At 42.4% G+C, this 20,893-nt stretch overlaps 1 protein-coding gene across 16 annotated transcripts in view; it reads right to left on the bottom strand.

Annotated features, from left to right (window-relative positions):
* ncor1 (nuclear receptor corepressor 1) overlaps window positions 1–20,893 on the bottom strand; it is a 489,622-nt gene that overhangs the window by 414,316 nt on the left and 54,413 nt on the right. For 14 of the 16 annotated variants that reach the window (XM_068010846.1, XM_068010851.1, XM_068010848.1 and 11 more), the window contains exons 3-4: window positions 19,194–19,309; window positions 10,417–10,606 (exon numbers count right to left, since the gene is read on the bottom strand). In XM_068010846.1, coding sequence (XP_067866947.1) covers window positions 10,417–10,606; window positions 19,194–19,309 — 306 coding nt within the window. Of the gene's footprint in view, window positions 1–10,416; window positions 10,607–19,193; window positions 19,310–20,893 lie in introns of those variants that run through there. The other 2 variants (XM_068010856.1, XM_068010861.1) reach the window with 2 other exon arrangements.

The following is a 20,893-nucleotide window of genomic DNA, read 5'->3' as shown; positions in this document are numbered from 1 at the left end:
ATCAATCACCACCCTTCTCCCTTTTTATTCATTTCAAAAGAGCAAGTACATGGAATCTGGAACCCACTGCCTGAAGAGGTTACGGGTCAAGTGCAGGAATACGGGATTAGAATAGTTGGGTGCTGGATGGCTGGCACAGACACGATGGGCCGAAGGGCCTGTTTCTGGGCTGTCTAACTCTATGACTCTAAAACATGTGACATTGTTGACGGTTACAGGCCTGACGTGGCAATGGAGTGGATATTGTCACACAGTTGAAGCAGTTGGGAGTCACTAACAGAGTTAATTTAACTCCTTGCACAGCCAGACTTAGTAACACCACAATTATATCCAATATTGCTACTCAACTCCTAAAAACAAATAGCGTAGACTTATCATACATCTTGGAGTTAATTAGTTTGCTATTGGTGAAAGTCCTTCTTTAATAAGCTACATATGATGTAGCAATGCTTCTTTTAGTATAGTGACATTGTGATGGTTTAATTTATACCAGAGACAAGCTTATAGATGATCACTTTGTAGAGGTTCCAGCCTCTAAATCCCAGGCTGAGAACAACAGGCAAATAGCATTTATCTCACCATCTTCAGCCTCCATGGTAGTGGTGTATTAGTTTCACCCAATATGATAATTAATGTGAAATTACATATGTAAAAACAATGTATGTATATACATACATATTCGATGGCTAGATAACAAACTTAGTAATTGCTGGAGTTGAAAAGATTTAAGGAAGGAAATGAGAGGGGGAAAGAAACCTGAAGAATTAATTCAAATACTTTGTTTTAAACAAGTACAAATCAGTTCCGACAAAGAGATTTGACCTGAAACACAAACCTATCCTCTCCTTCAGGTGCTGAATGACAGGTATTTCCACTGCCAAAACCTTACTTTCCTGGTTGAGCAGTGATTAGTCAGATATATGTCCAGGACTTGGATTGCTTTTAGACCATCCTGAGTTCATCCAAAAAGCTATTTACCTATGACACAAAGATATGTGCCATTGTGTGCAGTGTAGATGGAAGCATAAAATTACCAAGAAATATTGAGAGATTAAGTGAATGAGCAAAACTGTGGCAGAGGGATTTCAATAACGGCAAATGTGAGATCAACCACTTTGGACCTAAAAAAGGGAGAACAGGATACTTTCTGAAATGAAGAGCGAGAAATAGTCTAAGTCCAAAAAGACTTGGGTGGTGGGGGGGGTCCAGGCACATAGATCATTAAAATGTCACGAACAGGCACAGAAAATAATTAAAATGATCAATGGAATGCTGGCCTTTATATCTAGAGGACTAAAATACAAGAGGGTAGAGGTCATGCATCAGCTGTACAAAGCCCTGGTTAAACCACACCTGAAGTACTGTGAGCAGTTCTGGACAACACACCGTAGGAAGGAGATATTGGGCTTGGAGGGAGTGCAGCATAGGTTGACCAGAATGATACCTGGACTCCAAGGGTTAAATTACGAGCAGTGATGACACAAACTAGGGTTCCATTCCCTGGAATTTAGATGGTTATAGAGCGATTTGATCAAAGTTTTCAAGATGAAGGGCAACTGACAGGGTAGATAGATAGAAACAATTTCCACTGGCTAGGGAGTCCAGAACTAGGGGCGTAGTCTAAAAATTAGATCCATACCTTTCAGGAGTGAAATTAGGAAACACTTCCACACACAAAGGGGGATAGAAGTTTGGGACTCTCTTCCACAAACGGCAATTCATGCTGGATTTCTTGTAAATTTTAAATCTGAGATTTTTGTTATCCAAAGGTAAGAGGAAATATGGGACAAAGATGGGGATAAGGATTTAAATCACAGATTAGCCTTAAACTTCTTGAATGGCTGTACAGACTTGAGGGGCTGAATGGTCGACTCCTATTCCAATGTTCCTATTTCCAGAATGCTGCACAGAACAGGATGTTACCATGGCTGCTGTCACGCACACAAGAAGCGCAACGATTAAAAATTATAGAGAAAAAAATGAAGAGTTATAAAAACTGACCTTGTCTTTTAAAGAATGGACCTTTCTTTTAAAAAGTGAACAACGTGCTCCAAAATGGCCACCATGGGTTAAAAGACTTGGCCTTTGTATAGTCAAAGTGTCTGACAGGGACAAAAGAAAATCTTCAAAACGAAGAGGTGCCAATTGCACCCATCCTGAAATATTCCCGAACTGAATGGGTTCTTCTGAAACAAAAAAGGTGTGAAGTGGAAACATCATAACCGAATTATTCTCATCCTGAACCCATCAAAAGACATGCTTGAATTGAATGGGTTCTTCGAAAACAAAGAAGATGCGAAGTAGCCATATCCTAGGTCATTGTCGATCACTACAGGGAAGAAAATACCTGCCTTCCAGCAGAGGCGAGATGCAACACATTTTTACCTTAAAAAGTAGCCTAGAGAGGCAAAGGAGCTGGCGGCAGAGAGCAGCAACGAAGATGCTTTTCCAGCTAAGGGACTGGGAGAACATCCAGCAAACCAGAAGGGACGTGCCCTCCTGTCCAATTCTACATCTACACATTGGACAGCAGTGAATTAGAAGTGATCCACTGTCTTCAACTGAACTTTCAACCAAGAGAGAAACCTACAAACTCCTCAGGCCTGCAACCGAGAACTTGGCTTTCAAAAGAGTTCAACAGGTTTACCCTGACCTTGTGAAACCTACCCCCACTTAAATCCACTTCCTCTTTTCCTCTCTATCTATCTCATGTATGTGTGCACATGCGTGCACGAGTGAGTGAGTGGATACGGTTGCAACAATTTTGGGATAAGGCATATTGATCAATAAATAATTAATTTTCTGTTTTTAAACCTATAAGAAAACCTGTCGCTGTCTGTTTATTTGAAAAATAAAACACAAAGGGGTTAAACCCAAATAACAAAATACACATGCTGCGGTCAGCTGGGAGTTCAACGGTGGGAACCACGCAAACCCCTCTCCACATGGCTATAACACTGTTTCATCCAAACTGGAGCTTGTGTTCTGTTATGTGGATTCTCAAACAAAAATCTCCCTTTACCTGACTCTGCTGTGTCACTGTGTGTATGCATATGTCTGCCTATCTGTCTCTTCCCCTACTCCCCCTTAACCCAGTCTTTCCCTTTCCCCTGTGAGGAGATGCGTGCACGGTTCTGCCTGTCTCTTCCTCTAGCCAGCTCTGTCTATCCATCTCCGCATATGCTCTGCTCTCTGTGCAAGTGTGCATGCATATCTGAGTGTTTAACGAACATGTTGCCAATGATAGTAATTTTTTTTGTGCAATCCAGGGGTTAAGTTCCCTGAATGAGCGGAAGGCACTCTCTCCTGCCAGTTTCTAGTTTTGACAGACATATTAATTCTCTATGAGCTTTAGCTCCTGACCATCCAGAAAAAAACAAGTTTCTGTGCAGGTGAAAATGCTGCTTTTGCTACTCAAAAAGTGAATCAATACAGGAACTCCCTCTGTGCTGGGTGTCAGAAAGTAGCTTTAATCACAACACCAATTGGTTTTGTTAGGAAATCACAGAAAATCAGCAATTTAAAAAGGCTTAATGGAGGATTCAAGCTGAGAAGCAAGATCAGCCCATAAATCATGCCAGAACAGATATGTTCAATTTTTCGAGTTTGGAGACAATTGCATTCAAAACTAGAACTACCAGACCAACTTTCATAAAGACATTTAAATTCACAAATGATGGGCAGGAGGAGAGAAGGAAAAGGGCCTTTTTGAAATTCCAAACTCTATTTCTGCAGATTGGAAGATAGCAAATGTCACCCCACTATTTAAGGGAGGGAGGACACAGGGAACTACAAACCTGTTAGCCTTCCATCAGTAGTAGAGAACATGTTAGGATCTTCTTAAAGATGCGATAAATGGACATTTGGATAATAAAGATCTGATTGGGAATGGGAAATCATGTTTGACGAACCTGTTGGAGTTTTTTGACAGTGTTACTAACAGAATTGATAAAGGGGAGTTGGTGGACATGGTATACTTGAACCTTCTGAAGGCTTTTGATAAAGTTCCCCACAGGAGGTTCGTTAGCAAAATTAAAGCACGTGAGATAGGAGGTAATATACTGGCATGGATTAAGGATTGCTTAACAGGCAGAAAACAGAGAGCAAGAATAAACAGGTCATTCTCACATTGGCAGGCTGTGACGAGTGGGGTACCACAAGGATCATAGCTTGGGCCCCAGCTGTTCACAATATAGATCAATGATTTGGATGTGGGGACCAAATGTAATATTCCCAAGTTCGCAGATGACACAAAACTAGGTCAGAATGTGTGTTGTGAGGAAGATTCAAAGCAGCTTCAAGGGATTTGGACAGACTTAGTGAGTGGGCAAGAACATAGTAGATGGAATATAATGTGGAAAAATGTGAGGTTATCCACTTTGGTAGGAGGAACAGATGTGCAAAGCATTTCTTAAATGGTTAGAGATTAGAAAGTGTAGATGTACAAAGGGACCTGGGTGTCCTTGTCAATAAGTCACTGAAAGCTGACATGCAGGTGCAGCAAGCAATTAAGAAGGCTAATGGTATGTTAGCCTTTATCGCAAGAAGATTTGAGTACAGGAGTAGTGAAGTCTTGCTTCAATTGTGTAGAACTTTGGTTAGACCGCACCTGGAGTACTGTGTGCAGTTTTGGTCCCCATACCTTAGGAAGGATATTATAGCCAAAGAGGGAGTGCAACGAAGGTTCACCAGACTTGTTCCCGGGATGGCGGGACTGTCCTATGAAGAGAGATTAGGGAAACTGGGCCTGCATTCTCGAAAGTTTCAAAGAATGAGAGGTGATCTCACTGAAACCTACAAAATACTTAAAGGGATAGACAGGATAAATGCAGTTACGATGTTGGGGAGTCGAGAACCAGGGGACACAATTTCAATAAAAGGGGGAAGCCACTTAAGACAGAGATGAGAAGAGATTTCTTTACTCAGAGGGTTGTGAATCTTTGGAATTTACTACCCCAGAGGGCTGTGGAAGCTCAGTCATTGAGTATATTTAAAGAAGAGATCGACAGATTTCTAAATACCAATGACATAAGGGGATATGGGGATAGCATGATAAAAAGGCATTGAAGTGGATGATCAGCCATGATCGTACTGAATGGCAGGGCAGGCTCAATGGGCTGAATGGCCTACTACTGCTCCTCTTTTCCTATTCCTAGGATGGGAAGTGCAAATGTTCTCCAAGAGATCAGGTGACAAACATTGCAATGTGAACCCTCTCTCTCAACTCAGCAAATATTAGATGATCTTGAATGGTGTTGCTCACAGACAAAAACAATTAAATTCTTTCTTTTCTTCTAACTATACCCCTCAATGGGCTGAATGGCCTACGACTGCTCCTCTGTTCCTATTCCTAGGATGGGAAGTGCAAATGTTCTCCAAGAGATCAGGTGACAAACATTGCAATGTGAACCCTCTCTCTCAACTCAGCAAATATTAGATGATCTTGAATGGTGTTGCTCACAGACAAAAACAATTAAATTCTTTCTTTTCTTCTAACTATACCCCTGCTTCTCCTACTGCCCAATTCTTTCCATCTCCCTCACTCCACTTTTCTATTCCTGTTGCACTCTCTGCATTCGTCATATACTTGACTGATGGTTCTCACTCTGACCAACTCAGTTTGTAATTCTTCCTCTCTCTGTTTCTCTGGAGATTCAAAGTATCCATCATTGAACTCGCTCTTTGTGTGGTAACCAGAACCTTTCCAAAGCGAACTGTGCAGGAGTCGCATTCAGGTCGGCCCTTTTCTACAAGTCAGTCTGAATTAAACTGGCTCACAATTATTTAAAAATGAGACAAAGGACCACAGCCTCTGAGGTCAATATGTTGTACTCCACATCCTTACTTTTGGTAATAACCTTGAAAGTATAGGAATGCATAAAAACACAACTGGATTTGATGCTTAACTGCCTCTAGTGCTCAAACATTACCAAGATAACAGACTGCAAACATGTCCTTTTCTACAGGATTGCGCATCATCCTCTTATTCTTGTTGCACCCAACAGCTGTGCAACAAGAACACGTGGGACCAGAATCACTGGTTTGGACACTGATGTACAATCAGTAGGCCATCTTGACTAATAAACCTTTTCCTGTTGTACCAATTAGTTGTGGTGAGTTTGAGTGCATGGCAATTTGGCATTTATGTGACACCTGCATTCTTGGCACAGCAGCCCACCACTTAGAGTCATAGAGTTTTACAGCACAGAAATAGGCCTTTCTGCTCAACGTGCCTGCGCCGACCATCAAGCACCCGTCCTAACTAATCCCATTTGCCCGCGCTTGGCCCGTAGCCTTGTATGCTATGGCGTTTCAAGTGCTCATCTAAATATTTCTTGAACGTTGCAAGTGTTCCTGCCTTCACCACCCCTTCAGGCAGTGTGTTCCAGATTCCAACCACCCTCTGGGTGAAAAAATTCCTCAACTCCCCTCACCTTAAATCTATGCACCCCCCCCCCTAGGTATTGACCTCTCCGCTAAGGGAAAAAGTTTCTTCCTATCTATCCTATCAATGCCCCTCATAATTTTGTGTACCTCAATCAGGTCCCCCCTCAGCCTTCTCTGCTCTAAGGAAAACAACCCCAGCCTATCCAGTCTCTCTTCATAGCTGAAAAGCTCCAGCCCAGGCAACATCCTGGTGAATCTCCTCTGCACCCTCTCCATTGCTATCACATCCTTCCTATAGTGTGGCGACCAGAACTGTACACAGTACTCCAGCTGTGGCCTAACCAGCGTTTTATACAGCTTCATCATAACCTCCCTGCTCTTGTATTCTATGCCTCGACTAATAAAGGCAAGTATCCCGTATGCCTTCCTAACCACCTTATCTACCTGTACTGGTGCCTTCAGTGATCTATGGACAAACACCCCAAGGTCCCTCTGACCCTCTTTACTCCCTAGGGTCCTACCATCCATTGTATATTCCCTTGCCTTGTTAGACCTCCCAAAATGCATCACCTCACAGTTCTCAGGATTAAACTCCATTTGCCACTGCTCCGCCCATCTTACCAGCCCATATATATCGTCCTGTAGTCTAAGGCTTTCCTACTCACTATTTACAACACCACCAATTTTCGTGTTGTCTGCAAACTCACTGATCATACCTCCTATATTCACGTCTAAATCATTAATGTACGCTACAAACAGTAAGGGTCCCAGCACCGATCCCTGTGATACACCACTGGTCACAGGCTCCCACTCGCAGAAACAACCCACGACCATCACCCTCTGCCTCCTGCCACTAAGTCAATTTTGAATCCAATTTGCCAAATTGCCCTGGATCCCATGGGCTCTTACCTTCTTGACCAATCTCCCGTGCGGGACCTTATCAAAAGCCTTACTGAAGTCCATGTAGACTACATCAACTGCTTTACCTTCAGCTACACATCTGGTCACCGACTCGAAAAATTCAATCAAATTTGTTGGACACAATCTCCCCCTGACAAAGCCATGCTGACTATCCCTGATTAATCCCTGCCTCTCCAAGTGGCGATTAATCCTGTCCCTCAGAATTTTTTCCAATAATTTTCCAACCACTGATGTTAGACTCACTGGCCTGTAATTACCTGGTTTATCCCTGCTACCCTTCTTAAATAATGGTACCACATTCGCTGCCGTCCAATCCTCTGGTACCTCCCCTGTGGCCAGAGAGGATCTGAAAATTTGTGTCAAAGACCTCGCAACTCCTCCCTTGCCTCACATCGCAGCCTGGGATACATCTCATCTGAGCCTGGGGATTTATCCACCTTCAAGCCCGCTAATACAGCTTCCTCCTTTGCAATGCTAATTTGATCAAATATATCACAATCCCCTTCCCTGATCACTACACCTACATCGCCCCTCTCCACAGTGAACACAGATGATCCATGCCCTGCACGGATCAGTCATTGGCACCAAAGATGCTGGTGGAAATTGTAACTTCAATTGTAACAGGCTTGGTTTAGGCCCCAATTTTAATGGGTTAGAACTGGTGCTTAATTTATCCACTCCATCTGTGATATTGGTATACAATTCAGAGACTGCAGAGCCAGGAGATGCCTCTGCAGCAATCTCAGGACTTGCAGCTGATACCATATAAAGAGCTGACACTTTTTGACTGAAGGAGGTTGGCCAGTGAAACAAGAATAAGACACTCAACAACTGAGTGTCCAAGCTTTTTTTTTTGAAAGCCAGATTGTCTGTGTTTACATAATAAAAGCAAAATACTGCAGATGCTGGAAATCTGAAATAAAAACAAGAAACTCTGGAAATACTCAGTAGGTCTGGCAGCATCTGTGGAGAGAGAAGCATAGTTGACATTTCAGATCAGTGACCCTTCATCAAGCATTTCTTTTAGATTTTAGATTTAGAGATACAGCACTGAAACACGCCCTTCGGCCCACCGAGTCTGTGTCGACCATTAACCACCCATTTATACTAATCCTACACTAATCCCATATTCCTACCAAACATCCCCACCTGTCCCTATATATTCCCTACCACCTACCTATACTAGTGGCAATTTATAATGGCCAATTTACCTATCAACCTGCAAGTCTTTTGGATGTGGGAGGAAACCGGAGCACCCGGAGGAAACCCACGCAGACACAGGGAGAACTTGCAAACTCCACACAGGCAGTACCCAGAATTGAACCCGGGTCGCTGGAGCTGTGAGGCTGCGGTGCTAACCACTGCGCCACTGTGCCGCCCTTCTTGTTTTTATGTCTGTGCTTACAGGCTGTTCGAGTCAGTCCTGTCCTCTCCAACCTTTTTCCAAATATAACAAACTCTTCAAACTGGTGCCACCTAACCCAGCAACCATCTTTCTTCCCTTGTTGATATTTGAACAGTATTCTCTTTTAAACAGCAGTCAGCTCCCAGTCCCTGCTCTAACACAATCCATATCAATATACTTCAGGAGTTCAGTAGGATTACCTGCTGTTTAAACTTCTCTCTTACACGGATTTCTAAGTGATGCTTCTGCAGGGGTTTCCTGCATTGCAGGCAGATATTCCTACGGTAAAATATAACTTCGGCAACATAACAGAGGGAAATGGATGCTGGGAAGATAACCCACTACAGATAGCCATTAGGATTCAGTGATCTCAGTAACACTGCTTTGGAATAATTTTCTGGGAATACCAGAGACACTGCTGCAACACTACTACTCAGGTCACATGGCAACTTACTTTATTGCTGTTCTGATGAAAGGTCACTGACCTGAAACGCTAACTCCGCTTCTCTCGCCACAGATGCTGCCAGACCTGCTGAGTATTTCCAGCATTGCTTGTTTTTATTTCAGATTTCCAGCATCTGCAGTATTTTGCTTTTACGTTATTTCTTGTGTGTATTGGTGATTTCCCTGCTTCTTTTTAAACTTTTTTCCCACCTGCCACCATTTTCATCTTTAAAAATCTTTCCCTATTCATTATTACTTTAAGCTACAATTATTTTTTTTTAACTGTTCTATCCCATAGGCAGCCCCCCCAGCAGCAGCAACACAGAGTCAAATATTTCTTTAACCAAGCAGCTAGTCACTTCACAAAATATATTCAATTTGTAAATGCCCACAACTATTTTGCAGAGAAGTTTCCTGAAAAACACAGGAACAGGAGTAGGGCATTCGGTCCTTTGTTCCGCCATTCAATTAGATCATGGCTGATCCATATTTGAACTCCATTTACTTGCCTTGCTTCTGTAACCCTTAATATCTTTGCCTGATAAAAATTTATGAAAACTCAATTTTCAATTGCCCCCTAGCCTCAACAGCTTTTTGGGGAAATCCCAGATTTCCACTTAGCCTTGTGTGAAGAAGTGCTTCCTGACATCACCCCTGAACATCTTGGCTCCAATTTTAAGTTTATGCGCCCTTGTTCTGGACTCCCCCATCAGAGGAAACCGTTTCTCCCTACCCTATCAAATTCTTTAACCATCTTAATCATCTCAATTACTTCACACAAAAGGACCAGCCCCTAAAATCAGTTGTTGATTTTAAATTTGGACTCTTGGCACAAAAAGTCATAATTTAAGAAAAATTAGGCCACTTGTAACCATTCAACAAGCATGGAATTCAGGCAATCTCTCAGTTATTTTCACTCCGTTAATTTTAAAAAAGCATGAATGCTGGAAATATAAACTCTATGCTAAAAATGACCAGCAGCTCCAACCAAAGACAAAAGGCAGGTTTAAAGCTTTGAGTACAGACCCAAACATTCTGATTAAGAGTCTTCACTTAAAACAGTAAGCTCTTTTCAGGTACTGACTGACACATATTGTGCCAGTCAGTCTGGTGGCTGTGTATTTCCAGTATCTTCTATTTATTCCATTCAGAGTTGCATCAGAACTAAGCTAGAAGAATTTACTTTGCTTATTACTTTTTTTGTTTTTGGAATGAATACACCATCTATAGTGCTGCCTACTCTAACAACCAACACTTACCTTCTTCACCTCTGCAGGTGCTCGAAGCCCCTCTGGTACAGGGTGCACTAAGGGCAGTACTGTAGCACGCTGAAAGTGGGGGTCAGGTACCTGTTCAAGCCTTGGACGTTTGGATTCCAGGGCGTCGTGATCGGGCTGTCCAGCCACGCTATGGTATGATTGTTCATAGCCACTCCTCCTTTCTTGAGGCCTGAAAAACAATTTGTTTTCCCAAATGAATCTGTCTTTTCATTCTCTCCGCAGCCTAAGGAATTCTTATGTTCACCTGAGTGGACAGACCAGTGAATCAGAAGCTGTGTACGAAATCTACACAACTGAGTGTACGCTCAAAGACAACATGCTTGAAGTAAGGTGCTCGAATTACACACATAAATAACAGGAAATTATGATGTTAAAAGGAAAAGAGGAACGAATTCAATATATAATGGTAGAAGGATGAAAAAGACAGGAGAGGAGGAGCTTTATACATTCAGGAGAATTTACAAATTAAGGAAGATGAATAGACATTAAAATAAACAATCAGGCTTGGATAAAGAAGCAGGCAGGAGGTAAAGTTAACATGGTTATTATTTGCCTAAGAAATAGGAGCAGGAGTAGGTCATTTGGCCCTTCGTGCCTGCTCCACCATTCAATATGATCATGACTGCTGTACAGGCTAAGGACGATGAAACATTGTAGGATGAGATGAGAAAGATACCTACTGACAATAATGGGCAACTTTAATCAACAGAAATGTCCCAATGGAAATGAGGCAATTGAACTGAATTAGTGGCTGTGGTATAGGATTCATTTTTAACCCACAATGTTATGCACACCACTAGCATAATTCATAAATTCTTACAAATGATCATATGGGAGCCATAATACAGCAGTGGGACCTCAAAGGGACTAGAAATCTCTATGACTACATTTAAATTAAAAGAAAAGAATTTTCGTTTATATAGTGTTTTTCATGCCCCAAAGCACTTTACAGTCAATTACTTTTGAAGTGAAGCCACTATCACACAGGAAATGCAACAGTCAATTTGTGCACCACAAGTTCCCACAAACAGCAATGGGATAAATGCTTAAGTAATCCGTTTTGCTGGTGTTGGTTGAGGAATAAATGCGGGCCAGGACACCAGAACTCCCTGCTCTTCTTCAAATAGTGCCATGGCATCTTTTATGTCCATCTGAGCAGAGAGACTCTGCCTTGGTTTAAAGTCTCATCTAAAAAGCAGAACCTCTGACAAATAACATTCCCTCGGAATTGCACTGCAGACTCAGCCTAGATTATGTTTTCATGTCACAGAGTCATAAGTGTTGCTTGAACTCACAACCTAATGATGCTGAGTTAATCACAGGATTGTGCTACCTCTGCATCATGCTGACAATCATCACCATTAAGCGCCAAATCAAAACTATGTGCCAGGTCCTGTGACCTCAGTCTGAACACTGCCAATCTAGTTCCTAATTGGTAGGGTCATTGAGACATGGTTAAGGATGGGTGGTGCAGAAAGTGGGGAAAAGTGCCACATGGTTGGGACATCATTCTGCATCTGGCTGTGCTACATCTGACTTCAGAGTGCAAGATATCAGAAAAGCAAAGGGTCCCATTCCCGGCACTAACTTTCCTTATTATGTTCCTACCTGAATAAGCACAAAGCATGAAGTGCTGAGATGACCTTAACAATGAAAACAAACTAAATGAGGGATGCACTAAAACATTAACTGGGAAGTATTGTTTAAAGAGGATAAATAGAACACTTCTAAACAGAGTATATAAATTAAGCATAAATTAGCATACAGGTGAAGTTTACACAGCACTGAAATATGACATGCTATATGACTTTGATCATGTTAAACTATCCTTCCTCATCTTTCTCGACCTGTCTGCAGTCTTCGACATGGTTGAGGATACCACCGTCCTCCCATGCCATTCCTCCATTGTCCAGCTGCATAGAACTGCACTCGCCTAGTTCCAATCTTATCTAACTGCAACGGCATTTTTTCCCACTCCCACACCGTAACCTCTGGTTTCCCCAAAGGATCTATCCTTGGTCCCCTCCTATTTCTCATCTACATGCTGCCCCTTGGTGACATCATCTGAAAACACAATGCTAGGTTCCGCATGTAGGCTGACAACACCCAGCTCTACCTCATAACCACCTCGCTCGATGCCTCCACTGTCTCTAAATTCTCAGATGACTTATCTGACATCAAGTACTGGATGAGCAGGAATTTCCTCAACTAAATATTGGGAAGACTGAAGCCAATGTCATCAGTCCCCACCAGAAACTTCATTCCCTAGCCACTGACTTCAGCCCTCACCCCGGCAACTGTCGGAGGCTGAAACAGGCTGTTCGCAACCTTGGTGTCATATTTGACCCCCAAGATGAGCTTCCGAACACCTATCTGCTCCATCACCAAGACTGCCTATTTTTACCTCCATAACATCATCCAGCTCAGCCTCTGCCTCATCTCATCTGCTACTGAAACCCTCATCCATGCTTTGAGACTTGACTATTCCAACAGACTTCTGGCTGGCCTCCCATCTTCTATAAACTTAAGCTCATACAAACCTCTGCTGCCTGCATCTTAACTTGCATCAAGTCCGTTCACCCACCACCTATGCACTCGCTGACCTGTAATACAAAATCATGAGGGGTCTGGACAGAGTAAATCGGGAGAAACTATTCCCACTGGTGGAAGGATCGAAAACCAGAGGACACCGATTTAAGGTGATTGGCAAAAGAAGCAATGGCAAGATGAGGAAAAACATTTTTTTCCGTAGTAAGTGGTTGGGATCTGAAATATACTGCCAGAAAGTGTGGTGGAGGCAGATTCCATTGTGGCTTTTTAAAGAGAATTGGATAATTATCTGCAGAGAAAGAATTTGCAGGGCTATGGGGAAAAGGCAGGAGAGTTGGACTAGGTGAGTTGAACTTGGAGAGCTAGCATAGGCATAAGGGCCAATTGGCCTCATTCTGTGCTGTAAACATTCTATAATTGGCTCCCGGTTAAGCGATGCCTTAAATTTAAAATTCTAATCCTGGTTTTCAATTTCCTCCATGGCCTTGCCCCTCCCTATCCCTGTAACAACCTCTAGCCCTATAACTCCCCCACATTTCTGCACTCTTCTAATTCTGGCCTCTTACAGATCCTTGATTTTAATCGCTCTATCACTGGCAGCTAAGCCTTCTGCTGCCGAGGGCCTAAGGTCTGGAATTCCCTCCCTATACTTCTCTTTCCTGCTTTAAGACACTCCTCAAAACCTTCCTCCTTGACCAAGCTTTTGGCCACTTGCCCTAATATCCCCTTATGAAGCTCAGTGTGAAACTTTGTTTGCTCACACTCCTGTGAAATGGTTTGGGATGTTTTACTATGTTAAAGGCACCAGCTAAATGAAAGTTGGTGAGACAGTTGGAAGAACTTATTTTAATACAAAGGGCCATAAAATAGAATTTACAAGTGACTGCTGAAGCAGGTTTAACTACAGGATTTAAGGGGGAATCTGATGTGCATAAAGAAAAATATTAGACTTGGAGAACGAGGGGTTGGCATCGCACAAGCGAGACCAGGCAAACCCCCTCCTTCTGTGCTGAAATTTCTATGACTTGTAATTGTATACTTCTGTACACCAACTAAATCATTAATTATTCTGAAAAATGGACAGCAATTAAAATAAGAGAAATTAACTATACAACATATATAGGGAAAAAGGAGAACACCCTCGTTTCATATTAGAAGTGCAGAGGGCCTAGAGGTAAAGAAAAAGATGAGTATAAGTGAAGACTTTAAACAACTCCCAATATTATAGAAAGAGTATGCCTGTCAGAGAGCATCTCTTTCCAGCTATTGCACGCATCTGTGAGAATGTGGCAGTTTATTTATTGCACTTCTATGCCCCAAGCAGCCAACATAACTTCAGTGTGTAGCCAGTTTCTCAGGGCCAGCTGCTCATTGTGTCCCAGACTGCAAGCTCAGTCTCGCCACATCTTCCAAACCTATCCCAGCTTTTGGCCTCAGCACTCAACTCCATCCCAGGCCTCAACAATCCTTTACAGCCCCAGTTGCTGTTACTTCCTCAGCCCAGGCATTAGCCTCGGCCTTGTGATTGCAGTGCTCGTGAGCCAACAACTCTTGTTCTTTTGCTAAGGTTTTGCAATAGTGAGTTAAAGCAACAGGATCTGAGCTTTACCACTACAGCAGCTGAGAGCTAAAATGCAAACGCTGAGAGTTGAGAGAAAATGTGTGCGTCATGTATCCCATTCTTGAAATTTTACTGCCTTTTGTGTACTTAACCAATCAGCTTTCAAGCTTTGCACCAGAGCAAAATTCCAAAGAAACCCTCAGATGTCGGCATGGTTTTGTGTATTTGATTCCTGTAAATACGAACATACGAATTAGGAGCAGGAGTGGGCCATTCGGCCCCTCGAGTCTGCTCCACTATTTGATAAGATCATGACTGATTTGAATGTGGCCTCAACTCCACTTCCCTGTCTGCCCCATAACACTCGACTCCCATGTCCATCAAGAATCTATCTAACTCAGTCTTGAATATATTCAATGACCCAGCCTGTACTGCTCTCTGAGGAAGCAAATTCCAGACTCACGAGCCTCAGAGAAAACATTTTTTTTTACTCGTCTCGGTCTTAAACTGTTCTAAGGAGTCACACGAGGAAGGACCTTATGCCACTGCATGTGTTTCTTGACAATGTCACCCAAGTCCGCAACATAAAAAGCATCTTTGTCATCAGAATGAGAAACTTCATTTATTTTGCTTTCCAAGATGACTCTGGCACGGAATCCTTCCTCAATGAAGGCAAAGTCAAATTCACCATTGCTGAACTCATTCATTCTGAGATTTGCAGAAAGTTTCACAAAGCAGGAATTCGCAATATGCAACAAAATGGGCAAGTAAGAGATTTTTAAACTGTGTCCCCTAGTTCTATTCTCACCCATAAGTGAAAACATCCTTCCAGCGTTAAATCTCCTCAGGATCTTATATATTTCAATAAGATCACCTCTCATTCTTCTAAACTCCTATGGGTAAACTCCTATAGGCCCAACCTGTTCAACCTTTCCTCATAACATAATCCCTTCATCCCAGGAATCAGTCGAGTGAACCTTCTCCAAACTACTTCTCATGCAATTTTACCCTTCCTTAAGTAAGAAGACCAAAACTCTAAACAGTACTCCAGATGTAGTCTCACCAAGGCCCCGTACAGCTGTAGCAAAACTTCCCTACTTTTATATTCTATTCTCCTTGCAATAAACAACATTCCATTTGCCTTCCTAATCACTTGCTGTACCTGCATACTAACTTTTCGTGATTCATGTACCAGGACACCCAGATCCCTCTGTACTGCAGAGTTCTGCAGTCTCTCTCCATTTAAATAATAAACATTAATAATTATTACTGAGAAGTAACTGGAGTACAATAACCTGTTGGGGGAATGGGATGAAGATTACAGTGATGCATGAATTAAGTGTAGCAAGTGCTTGACGGCCAGCACGGACACGGTGGACCGAAGGGCCTGTTTCTATGCTGTATAACTCTATGACTCTATAACTGTTCTAATCTTATATTATGAAAGTCCTTAAGGGAATGAGATTTATACTGTTGATGTAATTGAGAGTGTGTATAGTAGCAACTTAGATTAAATTTCCATGTCACTTGTCAACAGCCAACTGATCATTTTTCCTTTGTACTGGATATATGCTTCTAACATGGAATGAGTTGCCTGAAAGAGCAGTGGAAGCAGATTCAATAGTAATTTTCAAAAGGGAACAGGATAAATTACTGAAAAGAAAAAAATCTGCAGAGCTATGGGGAAAGAGCAGGGCAGTGTGATCAAAGGGACAGCTCTTTCAAAGAGTCAGCACAGGTAAGATGGGCTGAATGGCCATCTCCTGTATATCATTCTTTTATCTTACAAACCATATTTCAGTAGCAAACATGTAGCTTGCTGAAGAAGTCAAGATGGCAGTTGAAAGAATATTCAAAAGGTGTTTGGAGTGTATTGATTTGTTCAGTTTTTCTTTTGCTGGTGAATTTTGCAGGCTACTCATTTGATGTCCTCCCTATTAGAAGCACTTTCTCGAATTTGATTCCTATATTCACCGTCACTTCGGTTGTAATTTGCTGCTGTTTTATTCTTAAGCTATTTAACTCACAGAAGAGGGACAAGTATCATGTGCAATTGATTGAGAAAAAAAATCAGATATAACATTATTCAAGAGATTTCTGGAAAAGAAGATGTGTGTAATTGTGGCAGTAATAGCAAATGCTTTTATTGTCAGAAGACAGTTAAGCACTGCATATGTCTCCAAAAGGATACTACAGAGCTGATTCAAACTGATTCCCTGGTTATGGCAGAACTGCTCAATGATATTTTGTATCAGTCTGTACTCCTGAAGATGATTATTATGTTCCAGATATTTTTGGAGGGGGGCAGTGCTCTGTATTGAATAGCATCATTAATAATCAAATCAATAGTAACATTGTTTTGGATAGATTAAGAAAGCTCAAAATCAATAGGGCCTCAGGTCTGGATAACATCCATCCAAGAGTGATTGAAGAAATATGACAGGTGCTCTATGAGCCCCTTGCCCATATTTTCTATAGTTCAGGAGAATCAGAGACAGTTCCCTTAAGCTAGCTCACATAATTTCTATTTTCAAAAGGGGGACAAATCATAGCCACAGAACTCAGTCCTCTCAACCTGACATCCATTATTGGGAAGATGCTAGAAGGGATCACAAGAGATGTCCATTACGATCACTGGGAAAGGAAAGGGGTCATTAGAAATTCACAATACAGCTTCTGAAAAAATAGGTCATGCCGAACAAATTTGGTAAGAGTTTTTTGAGAAAGTCATTAGAGTACTGGATCAGAGAAACCTGGCAGACACTATTTACCTGAATTTTTAGAAAACCTTTAACAAGGTTCCTTACACTAGGTTACTTCACAAGGTAGAATCTTATTATATCATAGAACCATAGAAAAGTTACAGCACAGAAGGAGGCCGTTCAGCCCATCATGTCTGCACCAGCTGAAAAAACTAGCCGCCCAATCTAATCCCAAATCAGCAGGGGTTTAAAACGCTGCATTAGAAATTAGCTCCAATTCTGCATCAAAGAGTTGTAGTTAACAGATATGGTTCAGCCTGGAGACATTTTACTCATGAATTGGTCTTAGGCCCACTACTCTTCACAGTCTTTATTAAGATTGCCGGACAGCAAAGTTGGGAGTGTTATCTTGCAGATGACCCCAAAATCCATACAAGGGTTAAGATGGTCGAGGAGTGTAATTCAATCCAAAGGGATTTAGATGTGCCAGGGGAGTCAGAGTCATACAGCATAGAAACAGGCCCTTCGGCCCACCACGTGTGTGCCCCGCATTGGCAAATGGTGTTTCATTTAGATAAGTAGTGTCATGCTTGTGTATTGGGCCAACACAAAATACACCTATGAATTGCAGAGAACAATACTGAAAGAGATTGAGAGGGGAAAAAGATCTAAGTATTATTGTGCAAGATCACTGAAGGTTCATGACCAATGTACAGAAACTGTAACTGAAGCTAACAAGATATTAGATCGTATTAATATAATTCAATATAAATCAAATATCACTAATTTGGAACTGTATAGGTCACTGGTCAATCACACACTGAGTAGTGCGCCCAGTTGGTACCCCAAGATGGTGGCAATATAGTGGTCTTACAAAAGGTCCAGAGGCGAGCGACAAAAATGCTTCCCAGCTTTAAAAAACTCATCTACTCAGACAGACGGAAAGACTTTGGTCTATTTACTTTGGAGCAACATAGAGAGAGATGACCTGATAGAGGTCTACACATTAATGAGGGCTGGATACCTTCCCTATCAAGATAGATTATTCCAGTTTACACAGATTGGGGAGAACCAGGGGACAATATTTTAACCTATTAGTGGGAATAGACTGGCTGGAGGGTGAGTTTTCTTTTCCCAGACGGTAGTGAACCTCTGGAATGTTTTGCCAGCTGGTATGGTGAATGCTGACTCTGCCTTCAAGAGGGAGTTGGACCAGTTCTTGACTGGGACAGAGATTGTCTCATATTGAAGCTAACTGTCTTTACAGGGAATACTTAGTCCATGTGATCTGGACTGGTTGCAATTGCCTGAGCAGATTGGAATATTTTTTCCTTCATTGGCCTTGTTTTTTTTTCACCTCTCCCAAGAGATTACACGGCTGCAGGGTGGGTGTGATGTTTGTGGGCAAGGTCAAGGGAGGGAAGGAGAGTTTAGCCATAATGGTCCTGCCATTGTGGTGTGGAGTAGGCTTGATGATCAGTTGGTCTTTTCCTGTCTGTCATTTTTGTATGTTTTAGAAATATGAAATTTGAGACAAATCGGATACAAAGCCAGCAGAGCAAGCCCCCAAACTTTTGAAGTGGTAAGTCAGCACAAGAACGTCAGCATAATGACCCAGCTCAGGATGATGTGCAAGCGCAATGCACAAAGCAAGACTCTGGCTCATTTACCAGTTACGCTCTGGGATAATTAAGCCAGATCTTATCCAAGGTGCCATCATTAACTTTAACCCCAGGAAATTTTGCCAGAAAAAAATGATCATTCAGCTATTCCCCTCATGTGGTCTTGCCCCTTCAGCAAACTGCTCTGCAAAGTCACCAGGACAAACCATAATCTCGAAGTCAGTTCTCAGCATGGAAATGGGGTAAAACAATTCTCCTTCCACCAACCAATGTAAATAGACAAAACGCTGGCCCCGTTAGTGGAAGCTGAATATCATTCACCTGTCAGAGGCTGGATGGAACTCTGAAAGCAGCGATGGGCGTCTACGGAGCTGCTGATGCTGCTGCAAGAGCTGTGAATCCTGAAGGTGAGTTCGATAATCTGGAACTGCAAATTCCTGCAGGACAACAAAAGACTCTAATCAGAATCTTTGTAGAATCAGCATGGGAGACATATAAACAACAGAACGCACATAAATACTAATATCGGTTGTGGGCAAAGAGGAGATAATGTGACATGGCCCACTTACCATACGTAACTGCACAACTGAGAAGAGAATCAGCCTGCAGTACGAGAAACTCAAAAGATCCACAGAGACACTTTCATAATGGTGCTGGAAGCCCAAGACAGCCATGGCCAAACAACAGGTGCCAAACTGTGACAACCCCTCTTCACTATGCGCGATCAGTTGTCAGCTCGATGTTTTCGGGACGTCTGGCAGCCACTCTTGTGGCCACAAAAAGTCAGGCCTCAGACACTGTCAGAAGCATGGAGTTCACCTTTTTTACAATGCAGTGGCTTCCAACAGCACAGATCTCCCAACAACACACTATCAATATAAAAGTACCTTTAGAAAGGTAACTTACTGCTGGACGACAGAGCAGTTAGGAGAAAAACTTAAGGAAGAAGCATGTTCAGGGCTGGGGTAGAGTGAGCCTTAAACAATTTGACTTAGTGGGCATATTTAAGGGAGTGGGGAGAATGCGGCACTGCCAGCTGAACGGAAGATTGCAATCTTATTGGCAAAGAAGTCCAGGAACTCGCCTTGTTGGAGGTGAGGGTTGGTTGGGGGGGGGGGGGGGGTGCTGGGTGGCGGAGGGTGTAGGTGAGTGGGGCTTAAGGAGACATTTGACAGTGCAGAACTAGAGCCTAAGGTTATCTTTCTTGGAGGGGGAGGGGGGAGCGGCAGTAAAGATGAGGCACTCTGCCCCATGCTTCACAATAAGCAGCACGGTGAACAACTGCCATAACTTACAGGCAAGGAAACAAAAACAAGAAATGCTGGATTCACTCAGCAGGTCTGGCAGCATCTGTGGAAAGAGAAGCAGAGTTAACGTTTCGGGTCAGTGACCCTTCTTCGGAACCCTTCTTCCGAAGAAGGGTCACTGACCCGAAACGTTAACTCTGCTTCTCTTTCCACAGATGCTGCCAGACCTGCTGAGTGAATCCAGCATTTCTTGTTTTTGTTTCAGATTTCCAGCATCCGCAGTATTTTGCTTTTATTATAGGCAAGGAAACTTTATTTTACGGAACCAATGTAATTATTGAAAAGAATTACGTTATTGCAAATGATGAACTGTGAGTATTGAACACGAACCATTGTATCAAACTAGACACATCACAAGTCCCAATTGTCACTGAAAATTATCTCCCAGTCAGACTGCAATATATAGGCAGCAGAAAATAAACACAGAAATTCCTTTCTTTTGATATACTGAACAGATGCAAGTAGTGTTTAAATATGATTTGTGAAAGTTCACAAAACTTGGTTGGGGGGGGTGGGGTGTGGAATGCAATACTTTGTTGGCAACCCAAATATTTGAATGCTAAGGAGCCTATACACCAAAGCATGAAACAAAAACAAGAAATGCTGGAATCACTCAGCAGGTCTGGCAGCATCTGTGGAAAGAGAAGCAGAGTTAACGTTTCGGGTCAGTGACCCTTCTTCGGAACCAAAGCATGATCAGGGTGTAGCTTAAAA

Source organism: Heterodontus francisci, chromosome 30, assembly GCF_036365525.1.
Source record: "Heterodontus francisci isolate sHetFra1 chromosome 30, sHetFra1.hap1, whole genome shotgun sequence".
Lineage (NCBI taxonomy): Eukaryota > Metazoa > Chordata > Chondrichthyes > Heterodontiformes > Heterodontidae > Heterodontus > Heterodontus francisci.
Note: the sequence above shows the minus strand (reverse complement) of the source record. Positions and strands in the feature narration are given on the sequence as shown.